The sequence below is a fragment of the Phyllopteryx taeniolatus genome, chromosome 16, assembly GCF_024500385.1.
Source record: "Phyllopteryx taeniolatus isolate TA_2022b chromosome 16, UOR_Ptae_1.2, whole genome shotgun sequence".
In the NCBI taxonomy this organism is placed as follows: domain Eukaryota; kingdom Metazoa; phylum Chordata; class Actinopteri; order Syngnathiformes; family Syngnathidae; genus Phyllopteryx; species Phyllopteryx taeniolatus.
In genome coordinates, this window is record NC_084517.1 from 20,297,974 (window position 1) to 20,320,763 (window position 22,790).

A 22,790-nucleotide genomic window follows, 5' to 3' on the forward strand; every position below is an offset into this window, starting at 1 on the left:
GTGGTTGTCTGGCCTAAATGGCCCGACCTGCAGGAGCCATGCCGCTTAATCACTCACTTAGCACACACTCGCCCCCCATATTTTTATGGGTTTATTCATTTTCATCTCACTAAATAATTTGTTAATTTATCGTGTCTTGTGATTTATTGTAAAAAAAAAACATTTTAAAACAACTTTTAATTGTTTCATAATTTCATTTATTAAATAATTGGTTAGTTATAAATTAATTTGAAATAATACAATTAAGATGCCTGAATTATTTACACAGATTGAATTTGTTTACATATGACAATCAAATGTGACCGTTGAGCACAAAAGTTGGACTACTCTATGTATTATTTTTTATTAATAGAAGAGCGTTTCTTTTTGGGGGCAGGCTCCATGAATGAAGTCACGTGACCAAACACGATGACGTCCACCCGGGTACAACAATCAACAAGCGTGTCTTTTTTTTCCCCCTTCCAAACACGAACGACAGACCTCTCAAATGTGAAGTCTACCCGCTTCGAGAAGAAGCTACTGACGGCTTACATCTCGGAGGAAACGTCTCTCGCAAGTCAGGTGGGTGTGCCGTTGTTTGTGCTGAGTGTGCTGAGAGTATTTATTTATTTATTTGGGGGGGGGGCATCCTGCAATCGGTTAGCCTCGCGCATTAGCCACCTAGCTCAGCAACATCAAGCTAACGTGATTATACAGCGGGGGTTGACTTTCAAAGTAAAAGCGTCAGTTTCTCTGGGCAGGCGGCACACGTTTCCCCTGACCTGTTGTTTTATTATATTATAAAGCGGAAGTGTTTTGTGTTGTGCCTTGTGAAGGCGCAAAAAGGAGCGCTAATTTCATGTAGAAAAATGTCTGATTATTTATTTATTTTTTTAAGGTTGAGGCTCGTCGGCACCGGGAGGGACGCGACAGTGGGAAGCGTTGGTTACCTTCCGAATGTAAGCCGGGGGGCGGTGGGGGGGGGGGTCTCCTTCTCTTGTGCCCCGCTTGTTTATTTGAAGGCAAGGGAGTTGTTTGACACTTTGACGCGCGGCGGGGGTCGTGGAATGTCCAAAGTGTTCGGCTAGCATCAACTCATGCGAACCTGCTGCTGCTTCATCACCTCACCGTCAAAGGGGGAGCAACCGAAGCTGAACATTCACAAAGCGAAGCCAGGTTGGTCGACTTTATCCCTCTCCTTCACAACGCTGTGTTATATCTAAACCGTTATCACGTCTTACTGTAATTTGATTTTATTTTGTTTCTAATCATCTTTTTTGTTGTGTGTGTGACGAATCTGCCGTCGCGTACCGCCAAATTGGAACGACGGCGAAGCAAAAAGCAAACGTCTTTTGTTTTGTGTGGAGCATCGTTATTGTTATTTCAATATGTCGAATCATCACAAAGGATCGTTTGGAGACAGGATAAAGGGGGTCTTTCGGCCGAGGTGGGTCGAGATGAGCACCAAAGGATGAGCATCCTATGGGAATGTGTCTTTGTCTTGAAAGGCTTCAGACTGCAAGTGCCAAATAGGTGTCAAGCTGTCACATCCATTTAGAAAACGGATGCGAAGCAATTTACACGCTGGGCCAAAAGTGGGTATACACTTTTTTCAATTTTATTTTATTTGATTACATTTCCAGGTTTTTCTGCCGGGCATGTTTTCTTTCCTGACCTCCTTCCTTTCCTTGGAGTTGCTTTTCATTTTTGCATCCTTACTTTTATCTGTCCTTTACAGAAACCTACCTTCCTGTTTTCCTACTTTCCTTCCTACCAAACTGTTTTCATCCATGTCACCTTACGTCCTTCCTTCCTTCACCGAAATCCGCTTTTCTCCCTTCATTCCTTTGTTCCTAACTAACCTCCTTCCCTCATTCCTATATGAACTCCTCCTTCCTTTCTTACCTCCTTGCTTCCATCAGTTGCTTTTTATTCTTGCATTCTTACCTCCATCATTCCTCCATTGAAACACCTTTGTGCATTCCTTCCTTCATTCCTACTTCCCTCCTGCCTTCCTTTTACCCTTCCTTCCTACCTAGCTACCATCACACTTTTTTTTATTTATTCATCCTTACAGGCTTTCTTCTTTTGCATAAACCTAGTTTTCTGACTGCCTTCATGTCACACCTGTTTTTTGTTGCACTGCAAAAAAGAGGTAAATGTAATTCGTTGTAAAAAGCATCCATTCATCCATCCATTTTCTGTACCGCTTCTCGCCACTAGGGTCGCGGGCGTGCTGGAGCCTATCCCAGCTATCTTCGGGCAAGAGGCGGGGTACACCCCGAACCGGTCGCCAGCCAATCGCAGGGCACAGAGAAACAAACGACCATTCGCACTCACATTCACACCTATGGGCAATTTAGAGTATTCAATCATCCGAGCATGCATGTTTTTGGGATGTGGGAGGAAACCGGAGAACCCGGAGAAAAGCCACCCACGCACGGGGAGAACATGCAAACTCCACACAGGCGGGGCAGGGATTTGAACCCGGGTCCTCAGAACTATGAGGCAGATGTGCTAACCAGTCGTCCGCCTTGTAAAAAGCAAAAAAAATATTAATAAAAAATAAATGAAAAAGGTGTGTCTTGTAATACTAGTTTACTGTGATAAATCTTGGGGCTAAATGCTTTACTCATATAGTATTATACCTTTCTTAATACAGCAACTTTCTCCTTGCAACATGAATCTTTGTTTTAAAACTTAGAATAGTATTACAACTTAATTACCCCTTTTATTTTATTTTTTTAACCCCCTAACGTTCCTTTGTGTGTTGCATTATTTTGTTTGTATTCCGATCCAGGTAAGCGCTAGCTCTCTGGTGACAGCATTTGACACAATTTAACTGTTCATTTCTCTTATTTTGATGGGGCAGATGCTCTTGTTTCCCCCTCGCGAGTGGCGGGATGACATTTTCAGCCCATTAGCCTGCATGGAGGCTAGGTAATGAATTATCTGCCGCTGTTTCTCTTAAAGTCACCTTGGAAACTGTTGAGCATTTATGGGCAGATTGAAGTTTCCCTCCTCGTTCTTGCTCGCCTAGCCGACTTATTTCATCATCGTGTGTGTGTGTGTGTGTGTGTGTGTCCACGCGTGTGCGATGCATTTAAATGCGTTTTAGAAGGCAGGTGCTCGGCTTTGCAATAAACCTCCCAGTCGCCGCCTTCCAGGTAACGAGAATAAATGAGGGCCCGTGTAGGAGCCTGGTGGTTCCGAAACGATGTGGAGATCGGCTCAGAAATATCTTAGCTCTTAAACTGAGTCAATCAAGTAGGGTTTTGATATTATCATTTAATTCAAATTTATTCATCAGGATATTTTATTTATTTATTTTTAAGCGCTTTGTGTAGTTCAAAGCAGGTCTTCGCTAATGTGCACTGCTTCCACTAACAACACGGCTGCAAAAGCGGTTTATTTACATAAGCAGAGTCAGTTCTGCCAACTTAGCGATTTAGTTTCAATATGTTGCGACTTTTCCAACCCTCTTTAGCAACTTTAATGCAACTGCAATTCCTGCTAAGAATCAATGTGAGTGCAATCATTTTCTGCCCAACAACGATGAGAACATGTTGGAGAAAAAACTTATTTCAAAGTGTGTTTGGTTTCACGAGACTCAATAAAGTCCCAGAAGGGGGAAAAAAACGGAGTAAAACTTGTTTTGAACAATGTCTTTGTTGTTTGCAAAAGATTTATAAAAATCAGAACGTAGATTTTTGTGATTTTTCTTTCTTCCCTCAGAGTTTAATTTGTAGGCCATATTGCTCAGCCCATGGTGGAGTGTTTTATTTTTGGATGACAGTGGTTAACTTATTTTTACACTGACATTTTAGAAAGTTAAAAAACATTTTCGAAAGTTAAGAACACTTCTAAAGTCGTAGAAAACTTTGAATTTCGAGCCACGCTTGACTTTTGCATTTAGCGCTAGACCTCAGTTTAGCGAGCGTCAAGCTTTTTAGGCTTTTTTAAAAAAAAAATACGGTTAGCCTAAAAGCATAATTGCTGAAGTCATATTTCCAAGTGTTCAAAAAACAAGAAAGAACCCGACAAATTAAAAAAGAGTCCATTTACCCAAGCAAAGAAAAAAAATGTTTTTTTTTATATTGTGACAGTAAGTTAGTCACTTGGAGAATAACTGGCTAGGCAAACAATAAGCAGTAAGATTTGTCACTAACTTATGTGTTTTCACATAATAATAATATATGATTACCGTATTTTTAGTTTCCATGCTTGTTGGTTATCAGGAGGACTAAAGCAAATCCTACAAAGGAAATCAAATCAAAAAGCGATCTTGCATTGTCATTCGCATTCTCCGTAAGCAAAGAGGATAAAAATCGATTAGGATTGTATTTTTGTTAACAAATCTTTAATGTTTATTTTAAGGCCAAACTGCCCTGCCCTGCTGTATACTTGCTGAAGGAGAGAATTGGATGGAAGATTTGATGAAACCCCGAACAAGACTTGGCATCATAATGCCTCTTGTATGGCCGACACGCAGCTGTGCCTCGGGAGCGGTTACGCCTATTCAGGACAATTAATAGCCTCTAGGAAGGAACACAAACGTGGGATTTATCCACAAAAGTGCTGCTTAAGCTGCAGAGGGAAAATGGGAACGCATGGAAACACGATCAATATATTATTATATATATATATATATATATTTTTTTTTTTTCCATCCCTTGCAATGGGGCGGTGATGCAACCTCTTGCAAGGGTGATTGCTAAGCGTTGCGATATGCCCGCCGCAGATTCTCTCAACTGCAGCGTCTTTGACGACTTTGCGCCTATAACTCGAATGAGACTGCGTGTTCTTCAGTGTCGGGGCACATAGAACTTGCGACGATGGTTTGAGCGCAGACGAGTATGTGTATAATATTTATATAATTTATCAATTTGGGGTTCAGTGTCTTGCCCAAGGACACTTCGACAGCAGACAGTCGGGTCCGGGATTCGAACCGTCGACCCTTCAGTCACTCGACGACCGGCTACGAACTGAACCGCATTTGTATTCTCATAACGATGTGACTTTTTTTTTTTTCTAGAAAAATGCAACTGTTCATGTAAAATAAAAAAAAATGACAAAAATTCCACTTTATCATAAAATTACAACTGTTTTCTTGTAATATTATGAATTTCGCCTCGTAGCTTTATATTCTTATTTCATTTTTCTCCCCCCCAAAAATTTGACTTTACACTCGCAACATGACAACTTTTTTCTCGTAACCTTACAACTTGATTGTTGTCCCGTTCACGTTTTCAACTACTGACATCTTGTTCTATAACCCAAGTGGAAAAGGAGTTCCATTTTTTTGCCTCTCGATTTAAAATATGCAGAAAATGATCAGTTGAGACACATGAAAGAAAAGCGCAGCGTGACAAAAATAAGTGGCAACCTTTTTTTAAATTTTATTTGTAGTTTACTTTTGCATTTTAACGAACGTGGGAAGACTGCAGGGGGGCTTCTGTGTCTCGCTGCAGAAAAGAATCATGACGAGTCCTCTGTGGGGGGAATGGCTCCTGTGGGACACCCTTTACACCGCCTCTTTGAGATTATATACGCTTTTGTCATTTACTTCTTTTTGTATTTATTCAGCCGGTTGTCACAAAGAGTAATCTCCCGTAGCCTGTAGGCAGACCTTATCCCTCGTGGTTGCAATAATATATTTGAAGTTTTTAACACTCTTCGTGAAAAAAATAGGCACTGTGATTGGATGCTTTGATAATACATGAGCGATTGACGTCCACGATCTTGCCTTTGATATGTCTTTGCGCGCCAATAATATAGGAGCTGCATACGCAGTCCAAAGTTTAGGGGAATAAATGCCCCCCAAAAAGCCAATACATACAAGCTGAATGCATCTTATTAAGAAAAATATTTGCTTTAGCGCACAATAGCAATGGATGCTTTTGGTTGGTTAGTACATATCCAATTAATTCACTTTGATTGACATGAAAATGGCTGTAAACAGCTGTAGTGGGGCTCTAGGTCACCACACCTGGCGCTGCTTCATGCGTACGCAAGCACCACTACTGTGGAGCTTGTGGCTGTTTTTTTTTTTTTTTGGCCAGTGACCCCCTTTCCTCTGGCAGTGCAAAGGCCCAGAGTAGCCCGAGCTTTACTCTTCTTGTTTAATCGAGTCCTCCAGGCCCATACGGATGTGGGCCGATGAAGTCTCTCCGCCTGCTTACACTAACAGAGCATCGCCGGCTGGCAAACAGAAACAGCAGCTGCTGAGCTACAGGGCGAAGAACATCATCATTTTGCGGTGTAACATCAGCGGATGCGAATCTGTCGTACCTGAGTCCCTTTAAATAAGACTCACATTATCACTGACTGGTGTCGTCCCTCGAGGGCGATGAGTCACTTTTTTTTTTTAGTTCAAAAACCAAATGAACCTGATACATATTCCAGACATAAATGTTCCACATGAGCAGTCACATGCTTGCAGGAATACTGAATCGACAATCTGCTACTTAAAACCAGCAATATGTCGGTATAAGATTATATTTCCATGGCCGGTCTAAGTGCCCAATTTGGATTTAATGCCTATTTTGGAAATGTATTTTCTTTTCTTGTCTATTTCCAGTGACATATACAGTACAGTCGATACGACTGTGTTTACATTGAGACAACCTGTGAAGAAATTCAAATTCCACGTAAATAACTCCCTAAGTGTCAATACTGGGCAGCAACAACATGGAAGTGAACCTTCATACATAAATAGTTACAAATAGTGATTGAATTTTCTTTTTTCTTTTTGTACCGGAGTCTAAGTTACTTGATTTTGAGTATCTGCTCATACTGAGTCCTGATCCAATACCTCGGCAATAAACTCACTCTTTTTTACGCTTACAATTAAGCGTGGGTTGATTGGTCCTGCTTGACGAGTGAGTCACAAGAACGAGGTCTTCGAAAAGTGACTGCTGTCATCTTACTGTCTCGGACGCTATGTTAGTGTAGCACTAGCGCTAACAATATCCCACATATCAAACTAATGATATAAATGCAAATATTAAACGGTAAATAGCAATTATTTGGCCGAGGCTGACTCTTCCCCTCCTGTTTATTTAAATGATGGTATTGTTGTCATGAGAGTATTTGACTTATTTAGTGATCTACAAACCTCTAATTTAGCATATTTAGACTCTATTTACCTTTGCTTTCGCTTTAGTTTAGTTTTATATAGGTGTTTTAATCTGTTTATTTGTATTGGCTGGGCAGACGCAGCAGGTGTGTATACGTCACCAATCGGTCTACTGTATTTTGATGACGTCAAGCTGGCATTGACGGGGTATATCTGATGTACGTAGTTACCCTGCATTGGCACATACCCAACTCGTAACTGTTTTTTTTTGTATCCATGTTTGGAAGAGGCCTGATGATTCTTCTCTGAAGATACCTGATAGTGCCATGTTTTGAATAAGTGCCACCGTAAACCGGTGTCATGTCCGTTCTCTTTTGGTAGCAAACTACAGAATTCTCAAAGGAAGTTCCATTTCTCAAACAAAACAAAAAAAAACCCTGAAAAGGCGACCCACCAAGAATTATAGCACACCCTTCACCTTATGTGCCCCTTATCAGAAGCCAGTCTGTGCATCCAACAAGACTCAATGCAGCACTGCTTACCTTTGACATGATTGTGTTACAGAAAGGGTACTTTGACGGTTGCTTGACAATGGCAAATCGTCCCCAGACTAGCTTCAAAGTCACGGCCTTGGAAACTCTGTTGTGTTGGCAGTATTGTATTATGTAAATGAGCCCCACTGTTATGTCACAAATCAGCAAAATCTGAACGGCTTGCCCACAGACTCTTTTTTTTTTTTTTCCAGAAATAGGCAGATGGCAAAAGCTTTTCTTGAGTGTTTAATTTCACACTTGAAGGGGTGGGCAGGCACTCCAGAGAGCCAACTATTTGAATACACACAAATCAAAAAAGTATTTCCGTAATATGTCCCCTTTAAGAAACTACTGTATCTCTGCAGACTATGGTCTCTAGAAATCGAAACCCTGTGACACAGGTAACACTACAATTAATAGAGTAATCTGCTATGGAGAGTTTAGTTGCAGTCCTCTTTGGCAAACCAAATGTAGGCTACAGATGCCAGTGGCCCAGTATCAGCACTGATAAATGAGTCTAATCACAAGTGTTTCCCCCTGTGTGACATTATGCAGCATGTGGCAATAACTCCCTGATTCCAGCCTTCATTTCGGAGGATAAATGGCACACATCAAGAGTCACTGAGGAGCAGATTGCTCATTGCTTGTTTCTGAAGAGTCCAGTCCGATGGAGTTGGAATCAAAATTGCTCTGAAAAATACGTATGAATATGAATCGCACAAGCTGTCTGAGCACATCACGACATCTCATGTCAGCCAGCATAAAAGGGTTAACGCGATCTTCTGTGACTGGTGTCGCACATTGGAGTCCCTCTGTTTGACTCGAAGGAACACTGACTGACTGTTGACTGCTACGTTAGCTTCTCACGCTGGCTGGCGTTTGGTTAACTGCCCTATGCTTGTCGCGAGTGACAAGCCTTGTGTCGTTATCACTGTTACCACTTTTATTTTATTTGGTTTCTATTTCGTATTTTTTGTTCCATTCCTGACTCAGCTTTTCCCTTAGATTCTTTGACTGATGTGTTGCAAGCCCTTTTTTCCACTTAACTGCTTTTATTTTGGTGAGTTTTTACTTGGTTTTTGTTCCATTCATTTTGGCTTAATTGAACTCTCAGGCGGCGCAGGTATCGACCAGCTTTTTGTGAGCTGAGGACTTTAATCGGGAGCTTCTTTGTTGGGCGTCATGTGTTCGAGTGTGTGAGCGAGCACCGTTTGTGCTTTTTGACATTATAGAGCACTGAGTGAAAATGTAGACTGTATAATTTAGCTTCTCACGCAAGCCGCCAACAGGGTAGCTGGCTAACTGCCTTATCGTCGTTACTTGTGATCAAAAGTTCGAGTGTTACTTGAGTGTGTTATGTTTGTACATTTCATATTACGTAACTGGTAGATGTTGTAAAGACAGGTTTTGTGTTGGCGACAATTTGGACTCTGGATCGAACCATTTCGTATTTCCAGTCCAATGAAATTTGGGCTGGTCAAAGGTGTTTCCCATGCGCCCCTGGAGTGTTCCACTTCCATCTGAAAGTTGAATGATTTCCCCTTTGCCTCTTTCTGTCACCCTTATTTCACGCTCTGAATAGTTAGTAGTTAATAGCTTCCCTCCCCCTTTGCAAAGCCCTTCTCTCTCTCTCGTTTTGCTCTCCCGCTCTGTTGTCTGCAACTTTATCCCAGTCCTTCCTCTTCCGGAGCTATCGTAGGCATCTCATTTTTAATTTGCTGCTAAACGCCCTGCGACATGCCTGATAATTGACTGCACTCTGCGGAAACGATGAATGATAAGGATCTGAATAGCCAGATCTGTTATTTGAGACCGCATATGAAGAGAAGTAGTATTTGTGAGGTACCGTCTAGTTATGATATTTAAGCCATAACACAATATTTGACAGTAAATACCTTAACCTTTAACCATAAACCTAGCTCTAAATCTAACCGTTAACCTAACACCTTACCCTTAAGCCGCAAATTTGACCCTACCTACGAATCCACGACGTTTCAATTGCTTTATCATAGTGTGCGTTTTGGCCAGAGCTGGCTTGTGCCAGTTTTGTAGCTGTCAGGCCGAGCGGCTGTCCAAACACGTTTTTGAGCAGCGTGCCCTGCTGCTGTTTGCTATTCATTCGCGTCATTAGCCGGCCGAGTGAGCGCTCGGGACTCGTGCTTTTCAGGGATCGATGGTGAGATGCCCAATTCCTTAACGTGCGAGGTCCGCTCGCCTCTGCGCCGAATTATGATGATACGCAAGCCCCCTTTGCATCTCACGCTGAGCATTCAGAAGAGGGCTGCGTCGTAATCTGGATGTGAGATGTAGGTTTTTTTTTTGTTTGTTTTTTGTTTTTGTTCTTTTGGCCCCGAATAATCCTGTTAAGACGGCTGTCAAAGTGGTGATAGCTCCCCCTGCAGCCCCCTGAGTGGCCATGCGTGACACCTTCAGAAATCCACCGCCACCCTCTCACAACATCCCACCACTACTGCCATTTTGAGACAGCTGTTGATGGAAGATTCCCCTTGCTTGTATCCTTGAAGAATCACCTCCTGAGCGTTTTTATCCCCCCGCCCCACACACACACACACTTGAAGAAAGAATTGAAGGTGATAAATATTCATCATGCGGTGCGACTCGTGGCAACAAAGTGTCCCCCAGCTAATGGCGGCCATCCTTGGAGAGGTCCCGCGGCTGGGATGAGATCATTAAAGCATGACATCGGGCTCAAGACCGGACTTGGCATTTCCCATCAGTGCCCCTCCCGCCCCCATTGAGCTTCCACCTTCCTCCATGAGCTCTCCATGCATTTCGAAGGTTGTCTCGTCCCGTCACTTCAATACAATTTCCTAATTGGCACTTCTGATTTTAGGGTTAGGGCTTTTTTGATTTAAAAATAAATAAAAAAATAAAAAATTGTGTGTGTGTCTCATTGCTGAGATCAGTGCTTTTTCTTCCTTCTGCCCGTTCCTCCCAAGTTCCTCCAAAATGTGTTGAGTGTGCGCTTTCCCCTCCACCATGCACGCCTCCTTCTCCATCACATCCCCTTCTTCCTTTTTTACCTGGGTGGCCACACTCAGCATTTTTTCATCTCCTGTGGGTGTGATACGTCTCTCCCCTACCAGCAATCAGCGCTGATTTGTCAGCATTCTTCCAGGCGATTCATAAAAATTCAGCAAGTGCCTACAAAAAAAAAAGCCTTCCGCGTCCCTTTCGCCACAACCCCTGGGCTCTACGGTGGGCTCCATGTCCTCAATTATGAATGTACTAGTTGCATTCTTTCTGTCTTCAGTCTTTGTCAACCTTGCAGTTTTCTGATTTGGAGGTAGTCTCAGAGCAGTATCAGAGGCGGGAGAGCAGAAGTACTCACTCTGTACTCTATACAGTCAGGTCCATAAATATTGGGACATTGACACAGTTCTCGTCTTTTTGGCTCTAAACACCACCACAATGGGGTTTGAAATGAAATGATCAATATGTGCTTTAATTTGAGAGTATTTACAACTGCATCAGGTGAACGGTGTAGGAACTGTATGCCTCCCACTTTTAAGGTAACAATCCTAAATCAAACTTTCGCTTTTTAATACTTCATTAAAAAAGGATTTTTTTCAGGCAATTAGAGCCCGAAGTCTGGAATGCATCAGTGACATCACCAGATGCTGGATTTCATCGCTGGTGATGCTCTGTCAGGCCTCTACTGCAACTGCTGTCAGAACCTGCTTGTTCTTGGGGCATTTTCCATTCAGTTTTGTCTTCAGCGAGTGAAATGCATGCTCATTTGGATTCGGGTCAGGTGATTCCCTTGGCCATTGCCTAACATTCCACTTCTTTGCCTTACAAAACTCTGATCATTATCCAGCTATACTGTGAAGCGCCGTCCAATGAGTTTGAAAGCGTTTGGCTGAATATGAGCAGGTAACATTGCCCGAAACACTTCAGAATACATCCTGATGCCTTTGTCAGCAGTCACATCCTCAATAAATGCAAGAGAACCAGTTCCATTGGCAGCCATAAATGCCCACGCCGTGACACTTAACCACCACACCCTGCTTCACTCAAAAGCAGCAAGGCCCGATCACACTTTTCCAGACAACATCTAAAAAAGCCTTTGGAGTTTTGGAACAGCATCCTATGGACAGATGAGAATTGAGATCGATTTGTGCCAGAGTTTTGGAAAGAGAAGAGTATGGAGAATGAAAGGCGCTGCTCATGATCCAAAACATATCGCATCATCAGTGAAGCATGGTGGTGGTAGTGTCATGGGCATGTATGTCTGCCAATGGAACTGGTCCCTTGTATTTATGACAGTTTTGTGAAAAAGGTTTGGGAAGATAGTGTAACAAATGTCATTTGCTTTTTAAAGTATTAAAGGCGTTTTAGTCTGGCCGAGGGGTCGGCGGGAGCGCAGACTTTGATGTGCCTGGCGCTGGTGATGTGGCATTGTAATAAATGTATGCTTTTTTCGTGTATTGAATTGGCGATCCCGGGACGGAAGATGAATGAATGAATGAACGAATTCACGATTGAACAGGATTTTGGGGTGATGTTGTGTTGAAGTTAGTGCACATCGGTATATAATAGCAACATATAAAGTATGCAATGCCAACTTGAACTATGCGGTGTTTGGTAACTCGAGCCTGATTTTTGTTATTTTAGAGACGTGAGGCTTCCGCCCGACGATATGCGAATGAGACCCCGCTTGTCTGGCGGTGGAAGGGAGCAGCTGGGCTTGGGCTGTGCTGCCACACTCTTGTCATCGTGCTGGAGGCTCGCAGCCTGGCCGCTATCCTTGTATACACGGACGGTCACTTTGCCTTCCCACCCTCAGTGTTGTGCTGCTCTAATAAAAAAACACCTCCCTGGCACGGCATTCCAAGAACTGGGCCGATTTTGTTCCCCGTTGTTTCCAATCGGTATTAGCAGAGTACTTTTCAATCTATTGTTCCATTATCTGTGCCTCATCAGGCAGACCATTATCCCATTGTATTTTGCGTCTGCGGTCCAAATGCTTACTGGAAATGAGTCACCACAAGACCATTGAGCGATAGGTGCAGCTAACCCTCTGCAGAATGTGAAAGGCTTTTTATACGGGCAACATTGCACTTTTATGAGGCAAAGCCAGAGGACTTTTTTTTCCCCTCAGTAGACGGCATCAGGAATGCAAGTCACAACGCGACCTCCTGTTACGTCCCCAGCCTGTGTGATGGTGTCGTATTCGGGTCAGTTTTAACAAGCGTCTGTCTCTCTCTGTGTTTGGCTCATCCGAGCAGCCCACCTGTAGCACCCTTTCTTTTGTTGCCATGGAAATAGGCAGGCAGTCTTTTCTCTGTGTGTCCTTCACTTGTTGAGGTGCATGTCTGCACATGACTAATCCGCCAGCACGTGCCTCCTGTCTTTGGGGGTTCCTTTTGTTGTTTTTAGATTCTTCAATAAAACATCAAGACCCGCCCCCCAACATGCATTTGTTCGTGTGCTTAGTTGCAAACATGCCACCAGGTGTAAATCAGCTTACTGAGGCAATGTGCTAGCTGGGCTCACAGCGATAGGCGCCCGTGTCGCTGACGCAGCATTTAGCGGGGTGCAGTGGAGCACCTACGGCCACACGGCTGTAAATGTGTATGCGTGTGGATCAGCGCGAACACACTGGAGAACTCCCAGCTTCCTATCTGTCTTAAATTTATCCTGAGCCCCACTGACGACCTGGCAATGTCCCATCTTCGGCACTCACCTTTCACCGCCCTGTTATTGGAAGCTATTGTCGCAACATGGAATTTGGACGGAATCGACCCGGCAGTTTTCCACCTTCTGAGGTTGTTTCAACGCCCTAAAGGAGACAGCATAACGCCAGTAGGAGAGAATCCTACAGCGTCAGAAATGGGGTGTTAAGTTTAATATCTGACACTTCTCCCACCCTGTTGTGTTGAAAGCAACTGACGTGACACAGATGGTGCAGGTGGTGAAAATTGACCCAGCATTTTCCCACCTTTTGAGGTAGTAACAAAGCTGTAACTTTGACAAGGACAATGCCAGTTTGAAAGAATTCTGCAATTTCACAAATGGGGGTGTGAAGTTGAATACCTGACACTTGCTTCTCCTGTCCTGTTGTGTTGAAAGCAATTGTCACAACATGGAATGAGGCGAGGGGTCGAACCTGACTTAGCATTTTTTTTTTTTGAGGTAGTATGAAAGGAGGCAGGACAACGCCAGGACGGGAGAATTAGGCAATGTCAGAAATTTTACTACCTGACGCTCACTTGAGCCAGCGTTTCCCCGTCAAGTTTTGCTGCTTTGTATGAACCATCACGGATTGGAGTGGGCAGGAAGCCAAATGGACCCAGACGTTTTCCACCTTTCGAGGAAGTGTCCGAGCCGTAACAGAGGCAAGACGAGCCCTGTGTGTGAGAATTCCGCAAAAAAGCTTGAACACGATAAACGCTTCCTTCTCCACAACCATTTGCATTCATCTATATGTTGTGCGTAATCATCACATTTTGATTTGAACTTTTCTGACACAGTTTTAATCACTTGGGTTTGATATCTTTGCACAGACGAGCCAGCAGCACAGGTGGACGCGATTCTCGGGGCATGACGACTCCAAACAAGGGAAACAAGGCCTTAAAGGTAACAGGCAGCGTTTTAACAAGCGACATTTACAATCCTCCTCTCCTGGACCCAGCAGGTTCTTGAGGTGCTTCCACTGTTATGAAGTAACTTTTTTATTTTTTTTGCGTGTATGCCAACTCTGGGCGTGGTGAAGTACAGGGAACCTCCACTAGCCGCAGGGGGCCGGATCGCGAATAGTGAAAATCTGTGGATAATTGATGCACATTATTATTGCATTGAGGGAAAAAAAACAAAAAACACCATTTTCCAAAGCTCCATCAAAATTTTTCGTTCCACAAGAACTCCCCCCTCACTCCTCCTGCACTGACAAATCCCCTATCCCCCAGGTGAAGCGGGAGCCGGGAGAAAATGGCACCAGCCTGACTGACGACGAGCTGGTGAGCATGTCGGTGCGCGAGCTGAACCAGCACCTACGCGGCCTGACCAAGGAGGAGATCCTGCAGCTGAAGCAGCGGCGGCGCACGCTAAAGAACCGGGGCTACGCCGCCAGCTGCCGGGTGAAGCGTGTCACGCAGAAGGAGGAGCTGGAGAAGCAGAAGGCTCAGCTGCAGCAGGAAGTGGACAAGCTGGCCACGGAGAACGCCAGCATGAAGGTAGAGCTGGACGCGCTGCGCTCCAAGTACGAGGCGCTGCAGAGCTTCGCCAGGACTGTGGCGCGCAATCCTGTCGCCTCGGCCCGCGGGCCCGTGGCCTCGGTCATCGGGCCCTTCATCCCCGGTAAAGTGGCCGCCACCAGCGTCATCACCATCGTCAAATCCAAAACGGAGGCTAGGTCGTAGTAGCGGAAAGACCCAAAAATAGTCAGTGCATTGTAACACGGCATTCCAATGGCAATATTGTTTTTCGACAACTGGTGCAGCTATCGTTGTTTGCGAAGACCTGATCGCTCTTTTTGTCTCTCAGCACTTCACAGCCAGTACAATCCTATCGTGATCATGGGGAAAGGTTTATTTCCATCTAGACATGAAGCATTCAAAGCCCTGCGATTGTTATCATGCACTGACTGACTCGAGTAGATTAAGAGAGACATATTATGCATTTCTTTTCACAATTTCAAACATTTCCCAGGTGTCTTAATAACATGTCTGTGACATGCTTTAGTCGAAATACCCCAAGGATCAAGAATCATAGCACACTTTACACTGCACACACTATTTCCGAAAATAGCCTGTTGTGAGGGGGGGGGACTGTAAACCCGGCCCCATTTACTGCTGGACCAATGGCAAGTCCGAATGGGGGTGGAGGTAGGGCGTTGCGACTAAGTGAGCAACTTGTGCTTGCGCAAGATGAGAGCCCAGAGTGTGAGGAACATCACGATTGCTCATAAAGACAACGAAGCATTTACACTCATCCGCTTATCAATTCGTGCGCGGATCCGACTGACCGATCGAGTAGCTGCCGCTTATCGGAGGCTAACTCAATCAAGTTCGGAAACCCGTGGATGCGTGGGTGGTTATGTAAATTACCCGCTATTACATAACTGGGGTGGAAATTTAGAACAGCTTGCTCAGAGACACATTTTCCGAAATAGGCAGTTAACAAAAAACGCACTTGGTTAAATTTTACCTTTTGATGGATGGGGTAAGCACTCTCTTTGTATACAATCAAAAAGTCAATTTTCCGTAATATGTACCTTCCCTTTTAAAGAAACAACTCAAAAATCACAAGTATGAATTATTGCACCTCAAATTTTAGCATTCTTTTCCGCTCCTCGCCCTGCGACAGCATTTAACAGAACTAGTCATGGCCGATATGACCGGTAGATGCAATAATACGTGTATGCACTGAAAATACAAAGAAAAAAGAGAGGAAAAAAATATGCGATGCAAACTTTGAATGTTCTTAACGTTTAATCTACTTGGAGAATATATGGTGGAGTTTTTGGTTGTTTTTGTTCACACGGCCATCAGATGTTTTTATTTTTACATTTTTTTGATTTTTAAAAACAAAAAAGAAATCTCACACAAGCTTTACTGTTTTAATGGTTAAGATGTGGAATTATTTTGTCTTCATGTGACTTACAGCATGGGTGGGGGAACCTAAAACCCCCAAAATACCAAAAGCATTGAACCCATGAATCATTAGCCTAATAGCTTGGTTGCCTAAGTCGGAAAAACAAAAAAGCACGACAAATTCAACAGTCTCCTCGAGTTAACATTTGTGGATTCCCATGACCTGGGTGACTGAGAATCTACACATCCATAAAGAAAAAAACACTATTTTTAGCAAGTGTATTAGTGTTTTTTATTGATATTGTGACATTAAGTTAAAAAAGTAAAAAAAAAAAAAAAAAAAAAAAAAAAAAAAAAAAAAAAAACAAGCAATTATGGTATTAGGTTAACAAAATGCTGTTAATGTATAATAATAGCTTTTGGAAGCTCCCCCACTGTCTTAATGTGTTTTTTTATTACCAGGTAAAATACCTTATGTTGTTTATAGAAATACAAGGTGGGAAAAAAAATAATGCGTAGGAGAAAAAAAATCTGTGACTTGACTTTTTTCCATTTTCTTTTGCAATCGTACCAAAAGTGGCTTACTATTGAAGTCTGATAGCTTTGTTTTCTAGTGACTCTAGGCGCGTACTGTGAGGTAGCGCGTGACGTGACGTGTTCTTTAAGTGACAAGTTTTTGGCAGTGTCGTTCACTGTATAGATGTCAATGCCGTGCTATTTTTGAAGCCAGTCTGTAGAGCTAAACTTAGGTGGTGTAAACAAGGTCAGCTTGTCGTCGTGGCATCTGTGCTATCCTCCTCTTGCTGCTGCTTCTTCTTCTTCTTCTTCTTCTTCTTCTTCCTCCTCCTCCGTGGTGTTGAGTTCCAAAGCCGGGTCATGATTTTTGCTCCCAGACGTTCAGAGCGATGCTGCTGTTCGTCGCTGTCCAATGAAAAATGTATGGGATTTAAAAAAAAAAAAGAAAGATAATTACTTCTGAACACAATCAAGTTTAGCCAAATGCCAATCCCGCTTTTCACCGGACAGCACAGATTAAGGGCACCTATTTTGTTCTTTTTGAATAACCGCACTTCTTGATTGGAGACTTACTATTGTTCCGGACTCGGGTTGCAAAGGGACGGACGATTTCCGTATCAGTTCTGGAACTTTTCCATGGGACTTAATGCGACTGAATTGGAAAGACCTAGAAATAGTAGTTTTCACCTACAAACATATTCATTGAAATATGAAATGACCTAAAATATGCAAACTGTTTCCAACATCGGCTCCAGTGTTACTTTGTGTCTGAAATCCGCTATATAAATAAATTTGCTTTGCTTTGCAATGATCATAAGTTAAGCACTGTAGAAAATGGATGGATGGATAGTCGCAATCTTGCGATAGAAATATAATAATATACTACTTCTTCTATTACACTCCTTTCTCCCAAAAATGACCAGACTATTTTGCAATATCATATTTTTTAACAATATTTTAGTCACTTTTACTAAACTACTAATTTAATTCCTCTCAATATCCAGCTTCCGATTCACAGGAAGCCGCATTATTTATGGTACTCATCTGGCGTACCCGATAAAAGGTCTCGTAATCATAATACAGAATTTTTTTTTCTTCTTCCGAAAATGACCTGATTTTTATGCAGTATTTTACTTTCGAACGGTGATTTGAAAAAGCCCTGTCAAAGATTCCTTTTAATATACAATTTCCCCCCAAATTGCATAATTTTTCATTTCCTAATTTGAGCATAGTCGTAACATTATACAACTCATTGCTCCTAAAAATGGCATTATTTTGCAATATCAAATTTTCAACCAATTTTTTAAAAAAAAAACAAAAAAAAAAAACAGATATTGACTAACCCAGTGTTTCTCTAACTTTTTACACCAAGTACCACCTCAAAGAAATACTTGCCACTCTTAAGTACCACCATCATGACCAAAATTAAAATACGGTAGCATATCAAAATGGTCAAAAACGACGCGGATGTTTTACAGTGAACCCTCGCTACTTCGCGTTGCGACTATCGCGGATTCACGACTTTGCAGATTTTTTTTTACAGTGCAATTCTGCTTGCTGTTTTTTACAGCGTGCAAACCCGCATTGTATTCTGCGTCCTGATTGGCTACGGTACCGTCGACCAATTTGAATCAATCTCCTCCGTGCCACGTCTACTGTACAGCACAGTATGCGTTCGGCTTGCTAAATTGAAGTTAGTGTTCGATTGCTAGCAGTGTGACTCTAAAGTGCCTCCTGTCTGCGAGTTTTCTCCCAGACATAACCAACAATGTCGACGAAACGTGCCGCACCGACAAAGGGCACCTGCGGTCGCACCCAAAAGGCAAAGGAAGGTGCTAACTATCGAAGGTGGCACGTCTGCTTGTAAGAATCTTCTCGGCCAGAAGAATAAAAAGCGGCAACAATTACCTATAACTATGTTCTTCTCTCGGAAAAGACAGCGGAGCGGCGTCAGAGGAAGCGTGAAATACGCGCGAGTCACAATTAATAATTTCTTATGGTTCCAACCTCATACGTTGTTCATTAAAATTCAATTCGTTATTTCTACAAAATTGTCGTCATTAATTGTCAGAAAATGTTTACATTTTTATTTCCTAAACAAATGTTTGGGCCTTAAAACAGGTTTTAATAATAATAATATTAACAACAATAATAAGTACAACAACGAAAATAATAATAATAATGTACTAATTTTTCTTAGAGGTTTGAGCTTTGAGCGTCTTTAAACAAGAGACAAATAAAAACTTAAAACTCATAATAATTGTAAAAAATAAACTTTTCTACTTTGTGGATTTCACCTAAACGAGGGAACACTGTATTCCCTAAAAGCAGTTTTAATAATATTGTAAGCCACTGTAACGTTATGCACAGTTTGAACATTTAATTCAGTCATTCTTTTCTGTACCTCTAGAGGGAGCCGGGGTACCACACTAATAACCACTGGACCCAACCTACAAATTTACAGCTTGGGAAACTTTCTGTAATTTTGCAACCCTACTCCGGACACGTGAGGGGCCTACATTATGGAGCCATAGACCTTCCGAATAGCGTTTTATTACGACACAACGAAGACTGTGGCCTGTCAATTAAAAAAAAGGGTCTATATATACTTTTCAGGGTTTAATTAATTAATTAATTAATTTATTTATTTATTCGGGGCTAACTGTTTGTGTGCCACTACGCTTGTTTTGCTCAGGACAAAACAGATCACGATAAAGTCGAACACAGGAAAATCTGGAGAGAAGCAATGAGGCAGCTCTTGTTCCCTATTTTATTGAGTATTTATTTTTCATAAGAATAATCTTATCATAAAGGGCTCCAATCCACAGCGTGACCACGTCTTTACAATCGGTTCCTCTTAATAATTTGCACGCCTCGTCTCATGCTGGTCAAGCGAGGTGTTGCTTGGCGTAAGTTGAGTGGGGAACGCAACAATAACGATACACAACGTGTGTATTGGATGTAGCCCGCTGTTGTTGTTGATGCGTCTGTATTACTGTGGCTGTGTTGTGGAGTCTGCATCTTTTTATTTGTGTGTACGCGTGTGTGTCAAGTGTCTTCAAACTGTCTTCGCAATCTTCTATACAGACGTTGCCTCGCTTTATCACTCTCACACAAACGTGTGTGTGTGTATATATGTAAAGATAAATATATTGTGTATGTATACTCACCAGACACAACATAAGGTACACCTGCACAAGCAAAACGAGCTGTATGATGGGAAATATCTATAACATATTTGCAGCTACCACCTGGAGGATGGAGTCGTAATTATGACGGGAATTGATACAAATTTACCGGTTCCGATTCCTTTATCGATACTGCTTATCGACCCGATGTGTGACGATTCTCTCAAATAAGGGGGACAAGTTTATTCTTGTAATGTTACGGCTTTTGCCCGGATATTTGATGGCTTTTCTTGAGCCAGTACCACCGCCTAACAGCCACAAAGGGATAAATCGGCAGTGTCCCCCATCTTTCGGGATTATTCAACTGTGTAGGTGTACCTAATGAAGCGACTGTGTGGGTGTACACAGATGAACAGTATGTAGCTACAGTAGGCGTTGATAATGTGGAGTGAGGGGTGGGGGGGAGTGACCCTTAATCAGCAACTCAGTGGAAATGTGTGAATGGAATAGTCAGTCAATGTTGTTGGTGTGACCACATTGTGGTGGTGTGTTGTCTTTTGGTGTGTGTCTTTTTCGTTTGCATAATTTGCTGTTATTCATATGGTTGCCGTAAGATTTGGCAAGTGTACTAAAGCGACACCAAAGTCCAAAAGCTACCAAAACATCAGTACTGTACTGGCTTTTTGTTATCAGTACAGTGATGCCTTGACATACAAGTTGAATTTGTTGTCGTTGTGACCACATATCGTATCTTAAAAACACTCTCATGTTAAATCATCTTCCTCCAATTAAATTAGTGGACGTCCAATTAATCTGTTCCAGCCCGCCTTAAAAAACAATAAAAAAAAAAAAAATGTTTTTAACGTGTTCTTAATATTTATATAAAAAAGGGATTTTCAGGTAAAATAAAATATTGACAAAAAAGATGTATTGCTATAATAACTTAAAAATATATAATTTGTGAAAAAGTAAAAAAAATATATATATATTTTTTGTTTTGATTTTTTTTTGTTTTGTTTTTTACAATAATATCTTTGGAAGGTCACGGGGAAGGAATTTTGCAGGAAGAAAAACAATTGTAATATGGGAAAAAATGCTGAAAAACTAATTTACCAAGAAATTATATATTCCAAGAAAAATGTTGTTAACTTTGAGGAAAACAATTGTATCGCTCTGATAAAGGCAAGAATTGTGTGTTTCATGTGGAAAATTTCATTTTTTGTTGCTTTTTTTTTTCCCATAATGCTGCATCAGCGCCACCAACTCATTTTGTCCTTTCACTGCAAGCAAACCAATGTGAATTGATGATGTGAAATTTGCTGGCGCCATCTTGTGGTGGGGGCCTGAAGCGCACTGTATCTCAAATTTTTGCTCCTATTTTAAGAGAAAAAAAAAAATCGGCCAAGCGTCGTATCTCAAAACACCCGTATCTCAAGGCACCACTGTATTTGTATTATTTCATGTCTCGGGGACTTTGATATGAAAGAGTATTACGGACACATTGGAGGGGAAAAAATATTTGAGGAAAAAAGGTCGTACAAATTTTACTCCTAAACTTACACCTTTATCTTGTATTACCACTTTATTTCTGTGGTATTACAAATTTGATAAAAAAAAAAAAAAACTAAAAAAACTTCATTCTCATAACATTACAAATTGACCCCCTAATATTGCAACTCTATTTCATAAATATGACTTTTTATTCAAAAAAATTCAACTTCATTCTCATGATATTAAGACTTAATGACGTTTTTTCTCCCTCAAAATACAACTTTCTTCATTACAATGCTCGTCTTTTTTTTTTTTTTTTTTGTTAGTTTTTTTTGTTTTCCTTGTGCTCCTATTCCTCTGGCATACAGTAAAGAAGTGGTTGTCAAATGTTTTTACACCAAGTACCACCTGAAAAAATGACTTGGCTCAAAGAACCGGTACCACCATAATGACAACATGAAAATACTCTACAGTCGTGTTGTATGCCCAAAACGGATGTTTTATTCCTAATAAAAAGTATATTTAATATTATTGTAAGCCACTGTAACATTATGCACAGGTTGAACATTAATACTGCACTTGAATATAGTGAAATAAAACCCAGTACTTAATGATTCAATTAAAATGTATGGGATTTAAAGGTTAAGGAAATACCTAAATGTTTAAAATCAAACCATTTTTAAAGATTGAATGCAAATGTTTTGAACATTAAAGTTAAATACAACTGAACTGTACTTAGGCAATGATTCTTTTGCACACCACTAGAGGGAGTAGCCACAATTGGGAATCTCTGTTACAGTATGCCTAAAATATCTCACGGGCCACTTGCAATATTTTGTTGTTGTGTATTTTTGTGCATTAATGTGTTGTGTGATTTTGTATGAGCAAGGTTCCATTGCTGCGACACCGCGTCGGTAAGACCCGCCACAATATTTTCTACTTTTGTTTTTATGTTGCAACATGTTTTAACACTGTCTGATGAGCTTTTATTTTGATTTTGCACTTTCAAAAAATAATCATCATCATCATCAGAGAGCATATACAGCAGCACTTGTGCATCTTTTTTTTCGTAAACTTTCCACACAATCGACTGCAATTATTTATTTTTTACTTCATGCAACCCGTCTCTGTTTCAAAGCTTCACGAAAGCAAGTAATACAAAGGTAATAAATCCTTTTTTTTCTGTATGGGTTGTAATAAAATGCCGCAGTACTTTGTATGAGAACAGTGAATTGTAACTATTTATAAATTAAATTATTATTGTACGTTTTTGCAATCTGTAGATAAGTCCCGTATGTACTGATATATACAGTGTGGATTAAAATGTGAGGTGTCTTAAGTTATTGATGTATATATTGTATGTTTGTTGATACAGCTTCCTTTATTTTCTATAAGATCAATAAAATGTTTAAGGAAAAAGAAAATAGCTTCTCGTGCAGCTTTTGTCATACTCGGTGACCCACTTGGATTGCGGTTGGGGAGATTTTTAGGATGGCGCCATCATTTT

The 22,790-nt window shown here is 41.5% G+C and overlaps 1 protein-coding gene across 3 annotated transcripts; it reads left to right on the forward strand.

The window, feature by feature from the left end:
* The first annotated feature begins 16 nt into the window (after positions 1-16).
* LOC133465955 (transcription factor MafG) lies at positions 17-22,701 on the forward strand. Of its 3 annotated transcripts, none has more exons than XR_009784788.1 (4): positions 17-561; positions 878-1,155; positions 1,387-1,574; positions 2,203-14,114. XR_009784788.1 is itself a non-coding variant. In XM_061749158.1 (4 exons), exons 3-4 carry the CDS (start codon positions 14,158-14,160, stop codon positions 14,973-14,975), a joined length of 489 nt encoding a protein of 162 aa, XP_061605142.1. In that variant the 5' UTR covers positions 36-561; positions 878-1,155; positions 14,121-14,157; the 3' UTR covers positions 14,976-22,701. The 3 variants fall into 3 exon arrangements, 2 of the variants coding, with proteins under 2 accessions (XP_061605143.1, XP_061605142.1); XM_061749158.1 differs by lacking the exons at positions 1,387-1,574; positions 2,203-14,114 and adding exons at positions 14,121-14,193; positions 14,523-22,701 and having other exon boundaries at positions 36-561; XM_061749159.1 differs by lacking the exons at positions 878-1,155; positions 1,387-1,574; positions 2,203-14,114 and adding exons at positions 14,121-14,193; positions 14,523-22,701 and having other exon boundaries at positions 34-561.
* Positions 22,702-22,790: the final 89 nt, after the last annotated feature.

Bases quoted from the DNA above. Each gene is read 5' to 3' on its own strand.
- LOC133465955 (XM_061749159.1), top strand. From the start codon at position 14,158: ATGACGACTCCAAACAAGGGAAACAAGGCCTTAAAG. The intron at 14,194-14,522 runs GTAACAGGCAGC...CCTATCCCCCAG, and splicing joins AGGGAAACAAGGCCTTAAAG to GTGAAGCGGGAGCCGGGAGA.